This window comes from Gossypium arboreum, chromosome 1 (assembly GCF_025698485.1).
Source record: "Gossypium arboreum isolate Shixiya-1 chromosome 1, ASM2569848v2, whole genome shotgun sequence".
Taxonomy (NCBI): Eukaryota; Viridiplantae; Streptophyta; class Magnoliopsida; order Malvales; family Malvaceae; genus Gossypium; species Gossypium arboreum.
In genome coordinates, this window is record NC_069070.1 from 84847747 (window position 1) to 84857027 (window position 9281).

Consider the following 9281-nt stretch of genomic DNA (forward strand, 5'->3'; position numbering starts at 1 on the left):
TCTATATACAAGTCTCAGATAACCTTATATTACGTTTTTTTTTTAAATTTAATCTCACCCATAAATTAAGTAACAAGAAAATTTATTAAAAAATTATAGTGATCATGTAACAAATGATAATATATATTTTAATATTTTAAAATAGATCTTTTATTTAAAAATTTATAAAATATGGTTTTATATTGAAACAATTATTTAAAATATTACATATTATTTGTGAAAAATTATTTTATGAATCCTCCTTATCACATCATCATGGCCTCTACCAATTAAAAATAAACACATTATCTTCTTTTTTTTCATGTCATCCGTGATCTCTCCTTACCAACTATACATATGATGTGAAAAAGATGATATGTTTATTTTAATTGATAGAGACTATTGATAATGTGTTAAAAGAGGATTTATAAAATAATTTTATATTTTATATATGTAATAGTAATTTGCTCGAAAAAACCTAATCACTAGCCCATGAAGTGTATCAATTATGAATAAAGTAAAATTATAAAACAAAATTTAAAAATTTAATCAATAATGATTAGTGGTGGAGGGATAAATAGCTTATAAATAAATCTTATTATAAATACATGTTTGATCTGGGGACGAAGATGGAAAATTTCACCATTTTATATTATATTTTTATGATAGTAAAAATAAAATTTCACCATTTTAATAATTTATTTTTTATATATCTTAAAGGATTAAATCAAAATTTTATTATATTTTTGAGATCAAATTGTAATTTTATCATCAATAATTTATAAATTTATAAATTATAAATGAACTAAAACATATATTTTCATTTTAGGAGGGTCGGGGTCCCTAGCAGCCCCCAAGCTTCCTCCATAGTTTGATATTTGGATATATGGATTTTAGTTATTTTATATAAAGATTATACGTGAAAAGACAAAAGTATCATCATAATATAAATATTTGAAATTTAGTCAATATACTTTTATTTTCAAGAATTTAATTTCTCAAATTTTAAAATTTAAAATTCAAATCTAATTGTTAACACTTTTAATTTTTTTGTTAAATTAATTGGTGTGACATTTTGTAATTAAAAAAATACTCACTTGGTATAAATGTAATTAAAAAAGGCATTATAATGAATCTAAATTTAATAAAATAGATTTAATATCATTAATAGTTGGACTGAAATTTCAAAATGTAAAAATAGAGGAACAAAATTCCTAAAAACATAAGTACAAATTCTGAAGAATATAGAGACTTATATTATATTTTAACCTAATTTAAAAGAAATGTTAGATTAGTCTGTTTTTTTCAACCAAAGTTTTTATTAAGATTATCCATAACATTTTTCCTAGCTTTTAAATAGAGATGTTAAAGTGTTTTAGCATGCTCGAATCTAAATTCCTTATATTGATAATAATACTTGACATAATCGACTTTTTCCAACGAAATTAACTTGTGATATCTATTTTATAAAAAAAATTGTTTTGGATTTAAAGATAGATTTTATTATTGTTGGAATAAGAGGGATGGTAATAATAAAAGAAGAGAAGAAGGTAGGAAAGCTACCTAAATTTGAACATTTAAAATACATTGATAAATTATAAGATTTTAAAATTTAAATTTAAACATTTGAAATACAGTAAATAACTAAATATCTTACCTAACTATTTCTACAAAATTTAATTAATAAAAATAAAATAAAATAGTAACTTCATTTTTTCTTAAAAACGAAACCAAAATAAAGATCAACGTATTCCACCAGATCTCTGTATTTCATTTCCATTTCTTTTAGTATTTTTATATTTAATTTTCTTTCTTTATCAACCTCCCCATTCATCTGTAGCTATAACACCAAAAAGCCTGCAAACCCTATCTCTATTTGTAGATCTGAGCCCAGGTTTGTTGTTTTTTTGTTTTTCTTTTTCCTACTTTTTTTGGTTGCTTATCATTTTTATTTGGATTTATTTTATTTTATTTTATTTTATTTTTAAGGTTGTTAGTAAACTTGATTAATTTTATTCTGAACACTGTTAGTTCCATACTGTTAATAATCTCAAAATGTTCTTATTTGGTTCTTTTAAATTGCAATGTTCTCATTATATAGCAGCCTTTAATGCAATTCCTTAAAAATTTATGCTGTTACTGATTTTTGGAATGATGATTTTCTTTTTCAACATTTTGAATTTTTTTTTTTTGGTTCCTCCTTTTGCAGCTATTTAGCCTTTGCATTGTACGAGGAGAAATAAAGACAGTGGATCGTATAGAGAGAGTTGTTAGTCTTGGTTTTTTATGTGAGGGTGCATTGTTCTCTGATGATTGTATGACAGTCAAGGGTATATGGTTTTGAGAAGGACCCTGGATTTTGGTACTTCAGAGCGAAAAAGTAAAGAGGGATGCAATATTTGTGGATACTTGATTTTGATTACATATGTTACGTCGTATTGCGTGGTTAATTGGTTTCAATAATAAAGTCGAACAAGCGAAGAAGTTATCCAATGCAAAACCGCAACCGGCTAAAGTACAGCCGGCTGTCATGTTGGATACTATCCAAGAGATTGCAATTTACATCCATAGGTTTCATAACCTTGATCTTTTCCAGCAAGGGTATGGAGCATTTTTTATATTTGGTTTACTATGATTTGTGCGTATTATCCTTATGTTTTGTATTTGTTTAGATGGTATCGACTTAAGATTACTATGAGATGGGAAAATGATCAGCAAACTTCTATAGGAGCGCCTTCAAGAGTCATGCAATATGAAGGTAAATTGTTAAAATTCAGTTGCTTTTTTTCTTCTAACGTTTGTTACCTATTTGCCTCCATTCCTTTATAAGAAAAAAAATATATAAAATAATTTTCTTAAAGTTAGAAAGTTTCTATTTGTCATTATAGTCAGAACATTATCTCATTAACTTATAAAATGTTTCCAGTATTGCTATATTCAGTCATTTTGTATTGAAACCAGTCGCTCTAGAGACCTAAACTGGAAAATTGCAGTTTACTTTATTGGGAAGTGCCACTTCATAATAGAAAAATGTGCTATGTTGTCCAATTAATTGATCAAAATATTTTCTATGCAGTTGAAGCAAATACATCTGAAGTAGGTTACATGCTTAATTAAAACCCAGCATTGATTTTTGTCTTTAGACAACATTCTTTTTTTCTTAATAAGACTAGGAAAATGTTGCAGCTCCAAACGTTGGTTCTGATGATGTATACGGAGTGTGGAGGATTGATGACACTGACAACAGTTTCGCAACACGGCCTTTTCGAATCAAATATGCGAAACAGGATGTTCTTCTATCTATCTTGGTTGCATTTCATCTACCCCTTACTGAGAACGAGGCAGGAAATCTCTCTTTATTTTCCTGCACATACTCACATTTGCACACAACTCTCTTTTTTAGCAGTTGATTCAACCACATACGTTGCTAGAACTTGTGCAGCTCTTAACCTGCCTGTACCACTGATTCACATATTTTCATTAGTAAATATACGGCCTAATGTCAGTCTATCATAGGTTTGATGCTTTACTCTTTTGATATCAAATGATGCTCAGATCTGTAACTCCAACCATATATTGAATGGAAATGGCATTGGATGTTCCCAAAAGTTGACTCTTACCAGTGTTTTCTTCAATTGATTCTGGTATTCATGGAGGACATCCATAGAATCTTTCCTACCATGATTGGTTTGGCTATTGCCGAGCCATTGAAGGTCAATATCTATATTCTCTTATAACCTATTATGGTGCTAATGTAGTAATATCTAACAGGGCCCTTTATCATCAGCTGTCATATTGAAGTTTGAGCTTCTCTATTCTCCTGTATTGGAGAAAGGGTAAGTTGATAAATCCTGTTTTCATTTTTATATGTGCATCATTTCACTTACCTCTATATTTTTTTTTTCTTTTTAATTTAAAAGTTCTCATAATTAACTGAAAACTGCTGCATTCAGTTCTGAGTTTCAGCCTTCTTCAGATGGTTGCCCTGCTGCTGTTCATGAATTTCGTATCCCTCCTAAAGCTCTTTTAGGACTGCATTCCTATTGCCCTGTTTATTTTGATTCATTTCATGCTGTTCTTGTGGATGTAAGTGTTCACATCTGTCTCCTAAAAGTTGGTTCTCGCAAGGGCGCAAAGAAAGTACCCAGGTTTGTCACAGATTCTAGAAACAGCAATGCTAACTTAACAGGACTCATATTCCTTTCATCACCCTTTTTGAACCTTCTTTCGGGGTGGGGTATTTCTTGGTGGAATGAAAGAGAAAGGGAGGGGCGGTCTTGGTTATAAAGTAAATTGTGCTATGTTGACACGTAGTAATTTGACCTGTTGAATTATTTCAGCATTCCTTATAGTGCCCCCAATGCTGTTGCTGGTGAAACTATCGACGGATCTAGTCAGGTTTGTTCTAAACATAGGATAATAATAAACAGTAACACATCTCTAATAGTTTAGTTATTTGTTTGAGCGGTGGAAACTGTGGGTATAATACGTTGATCTGAATTTATGAATATTATGAGGCTTTATTATTTAAGATAATAAAGTTCAAAATAGCCGTTTTTAGTTTTTTGGGTTTAATAATGTTTTTTCTTGTGGATTTACATGAGCAATAGTGGAAATCATCTTATATCTTCTTATTATCATTAATAGTCAGGATTCTATGTACTGATAATTCAATTATGTGATTGACCAGGCACTAGATAAAGTGGCATGTACTGACTTGAAACATGCCACGCTTGTTAAGGCTTTATTTGATGCTCGTGACACACTGCTTGTGGAGCTACAAAGATTTGGCAATGGTATTAACCGAGTAATTGATTTAACTGAATTTACATCCACAATGAACGAAACAAAACTATCTGATTCCATTCTGCAAGCAAACCCGGCTACTGCTCATGCTGAAGTTCCCGGACAAGGCAAGCCACAAAATGGTCTTGAGGTCCTTGCTTTATTTTATCTAGCTGCATACACTTTCCTATTTATTTCTCCTTTTTTTTAATGATATTATAGGTTTTTTTATTGATTGAAACTACAATAGCTTCCTCTCTTTAACAGGGAGTTGGTGGTAGATTAGATGTTAGGTTGCTCCAGAACTTATCCAAGGATGATAAAATTAAATTATTTAATCTATGGGGTGAACAGGTGTCGTATTTATGGAACACATTCCTCAATTTCCACAGGTCAGATACATTTTTATTTACAGGTCTTGTAAGAATACAAAGTGTATTGAGGTTTGTTTAAACTCAGAAGTAACTTTTTGCAGATAACCGAGTGGAACTATGTCATTGACTTTATTTATCTTCAAATTTTTACTTGGACCTCTAAATATTAACCATTGCATCCCTAACTACTAATCAACAGAAAAGATGAGTTGAGTCCCTTAATTCATAATATCTGTGCTTATTTTAGATGTTAAAATTGCATTTTTTTTTCCAGGGAGAATAAAACACAGATAGTGCAATTCCTTCGTGATGCATGGGCTAAGGATCGAAGAGCTGAATGGTCAATATGGATGGTTTACTCTAAGGTTGAAATGCCTCACCATTATATAAATGGTGGTTTTGATGAGCCTTCCCACCATATTGTGCATAAGAGGGGTCCCAGTTTGCTGAAGTTAACTGATGAAGTAAATACTTCTTTTTTGTTTTTGTTGTGTTGGCTTACATATTCAGTTATGAGAGAATATTTCTTTCACTTAGTTTCTAATTTGGAAAATTGATATTGTGCAATGCAGCCTGCAGAGTTAGCAACCATGAGAGCTGAGCTTCATCGACGAAGTATTGCACAAATGAGGGTATTCTTGTGTTTATGGTTCTTATCGTCTTTATTGCTGTTTACCTTAGTTTACCGGCAAAACTGCTTGCACACAGATTAACAATCGATCGATCCAAGACATGCAAATATTTGGAGATCCTTCAGGAGTTCCTATTGTAATTATGGAACGTGTAATAAATGCACCTCGTCGTACTGTTAGTGATATATCATTCTTGAAGAATTTTGACGTAATGCATTTAGCTACCACAAGCACTGTTCTTGAAGCTGGGAAGAGTCAATCAAGTACAAGTGCTGCACGGAGTGGGCATGACTTGAAGATCGTTGTCTTTGTGCATGGTTTTCAGGCAAGTTTTGGTCTCCCACACTTGTTTCTTTGGTTGTAATTTTGTTGCGTTAATTTGATACTATCTATTCCGATGATTTATTTGACCCGGAGTATGTTTTAATGAGCACCTGAAGTAATTTTTATGCACGTGCAGTTTCTTTCATCTAATCCTGATTTGAATATATAGGGGCATCATCTGGATCTGCGACTTGTTAGGAACCAATGGCTTTTGATAGATTCCAAGATACATTTCCTAATGTCAGAGGCAAATGAAGAGAAAACATCTGGAGACTTCAGAGATATGGGACTAAGGCTGGCACATGAAGTGATTGCATATGTCAAAAAGAAAATGGACAAAGCTTCAAGATCTGGTGACTTACGAAATATCAAACTTAGTTTTGTCGGGCACTCTATTGGGAACATTATAATAAGAACAGCATTAGCAGGTAGTTATTCTTGTCTAAAGCTTTATTTCCTATTTTTGAAATGTCTGCTTGATATGTGCTTTTCCGTATGCAGAGAGTATTATGGAACCTTACCTGAGATTCCTCCATACATACGTATCTCTGTCTGGTCCACACTTGGGATATCTATACAGTTCAAATTCTTTATTCAATTCCGGGTTGTGGCTTTTGAAGAAGCTCAAGGGGACGCAGTGCATTCATCAGCTAACTTTCACAGATGACCCAGATATCCGTAACACTTTCTTCTACAAACTTTGTAAGGTATTGCTAACAATGTCGTATCATGGTTTGAGTTTTGTGGTCGTTCTTCCTTTCAATTACTCGCTATTGTTATGGTTGAGTATTTATATGTCAGAAATATGTCATTGTTTTCAAAGCACTGAATTTCTTAAACGGTCCATTTTCTTCTTTCAGCAAAAAACTCTGGAAAATTTCAAGAATATAGTCCTCCTTTCGTCACCCCAGGTATTCCTTGCCTCTTTGAACTTGTTACTGTCTTCGGGCTGTTTCTGAGTTTGGAAAAAATCGAGCAGTTCTACTTTGTAGTTTTAAGAGATAGTACAGTAACTATACTTTTCAAGTGTTTTCTGTTCTACTCGTAAGGTAATTAACAGATGACTCGCTTCACAGGATGGTTATGTTCCATATCACTCTGCCAGAATTGAGTCATGCCGGGCAGCATCAACAGACTATTCCAAAAAGGGAAAAGCATTTCTGGAGATGTTGAATTACTGCATAGACCAGATAAGGGCTCCTACCTGTGAGAACCGGGTGTTTATTCGTTGTGATGTCAACTTTGACACGTCTACCTATGGCAAAAACTTGAATACTTTCATTGGACGAGCTGCTCATATAGAGTTTTTGGAGTCAGATATTTTTGCTCGGTTCATAATGTGGTCGTTTCCAGAACTATTTGAATAACCACATTTCAGGAGCTTGAAATTGATCCACCTTCTCATGCATGGTATCCAGATTGATCGCTAATTGCAGAGCCCGTGATCAGTGTTTTAAGTTCTCAAGCATCAGAAAAGAGCAAGATTCACTGCAATTTTGGTTCTAGTGGGTGTGTCTAGCAACCGCGTTCTTGCACAATGGGCGGATGGGTAGATGCATTGGGAGATGGTAGCAGCTGTAAATTATGATGTCGAAGATGCTTATGTTGGAAGGTTGTATGTATGTTTGAAGTAGCTCGATGTTTTAATTTTTGCCATTACGACGGAGTTTTTGTCGGCTCAGCATATTTTACGCTGAGTAAAATGACCAAGTTTTTTACAATAGATATTGTTTAGAAAAAAAAAAGCTAGCAATGTAAAAAAATCCAGTAGGTTAGTTTGTTGTTTTGGGTTTTAGCAAATGACTCGATTCTTTCCCATCACACAGAATGATCATGTTTATGTATGTAAACATGCCGAAGAAGCATTTGAATGAATTCAGCAGTGAATCAGTTTAGAGCTATAATTTTAGGTTCACAAGATACCATATTTTATGTTTTTTTCCCCTTAAGTCGGAAAAAAGAAAACTTGAAATGAATTCATGAATGCAACACGAAATCAAGTGGAAATTTCCATGACACTGTGGGGCTGATCTTGTACACTAAAATTGGTGATGAAATATAAAATATTCACATGGGTTATGATACCTGTATTACAACTGGCTCTGATAATTTTACAATCTGCCATCGAGGAACTGGGCTTTTGTTGTATAAAAAATTGTCTCTCAACTAATTTAGTAAGGTGTTGCTTTCCATGGAAAGGGCAAAGGAAGGAGCTCTATTTATCAGCTTTCTAATCATCCTTTACTTGTCAGCTCGTTAGTTGTTACTCAATTTTCGTCTGGGTAAGCTTCAACCATGTTATATTAAATTATTTTATATTTATATAAATTTTAATATATGATTCTATACATTTAAGAGGTGTTTGTGGTGTTTTTATTCCACTTATTAGAAATAGAATAATTATTTTGTTGAATTGGTGTCACAGGTTAATTTGACACTAACTTAATTTAAAAAAATCAAAAATTATTTTTTATTAGAACAATTATTACTATTATGAATATTTATCCTTCTATATACAAGTTATAAAAGCAATTGTGAGTGAGGTACTGCGAAAAAGAAAGAAAGGTGTTGAGATTTCCTATAAGGAGATATAAAGAAGGTGAGAGAAGGAGAAAAAGGGGGTGAGCATGAAAAGGTCACTAAGGGGGAGAATAGGGGACAATATAATGTGTCAAACTATTTTCGTGCTTGAAACTATTTTGATGCTTATTCACAATTTGAAATCATGTTGAATAATTCAAGTTACGATTGTGTGGTCTGTTAGGATAATCAAATTACTTGTATAATTTATTGATGGATTCATGCAATTGAGACCCTTAATGCTTGTATATTTTATGATATACTGATCGTTTAATATCAGAAGTGGTAAGTTAGCTATATATCACGCCGAGATTATGTGTGACTATGAAATATTACTTATGTGCTCCAAAGCTAAACATTTGTACTGTACTTGCTCAAGGATCGTCTTGTCGTTTACTATTTTTGTTTGCTTTGCTTGAGGACAAGTAATGACTTAAGTGTGGGGGAGTTTGATATGTCGTAATTTGGTGTAACAAATTAAACTAGTTTTCGCACTTTAGGAGTTTGAATGCAAGCATTTTGGTTAAGTTTTAATTATGTTTTCGCAACTTTAGTTAAATTGAATAAAGTGTGTAATTTGAGTCTTTTATTGACCTTAGGGACTGAA

The 9281-nt window shown here is 32.3% G+C and overlaps 1 protein-coding gene across 1 annotated transcript; it reads left to right on the top strand.

Annotated features, from left to right (window-relative positions):
- The first annotated feature begins 1584 nt into the window (after positions 1-1584).
- On the top strand, positions 1585-7998 carry LOC108453196 (uncharacterized). Its single transcript, XM_017751159.2, has 16 exons — positions 1585-1873; positions 2189-2580; positions 2652-2737; positions 3166-3320; positions 3751-3815; positions 3933-4127; positions 4320-4377; positions 4670-4915; positions 5032-5156; positions 5413-5602; positions 5711-5770; positions 5847-6095; positions 6264-6522; positions 6596-6801; positions 6955-7005; positions 7171-7998. Exons 2-16 carry the CDS (start codon positions 2405-2407, stop codon positions 7459-7461), a joined length of 2412 nt encoding a protein of 803 aa, XP_017606648.1. The 5' UTR covers positions 1585-1873; positions 2189-2404; the 3' UTR covers positions 7462-7998.
- Positions 7999-9281: the final 1283 nt, after the last annotated feature.

What these genes read in the sequence shown, in the direction of transcription:
- LOC108453196 (XM_017751159.2), top strand. Translation starts at nt 2,405, where the DNA reads ATGTTACGTCGTATTGCGTGGTTAATTGGTTTCAATAATAAAGTCGAA. An exon ending in TACCCCTTACTGAGAACGAG is followed by an intron (nt 3,321 to 3,750) that starts GCAGGAAATCTC and finishes AATATCTAACAG; the next exon opens with GGCCCTTTATCATCAGCTGT. An exon ending in AGCCACAAAATGGTCTTGAG is followed by an intron (nt 4,916 to 5,031) that starts GTCCTTGCTTTA and finishes TCTCTTTAACAG; the next exon opens with GGAGTTGGTGGTAGATTAGA.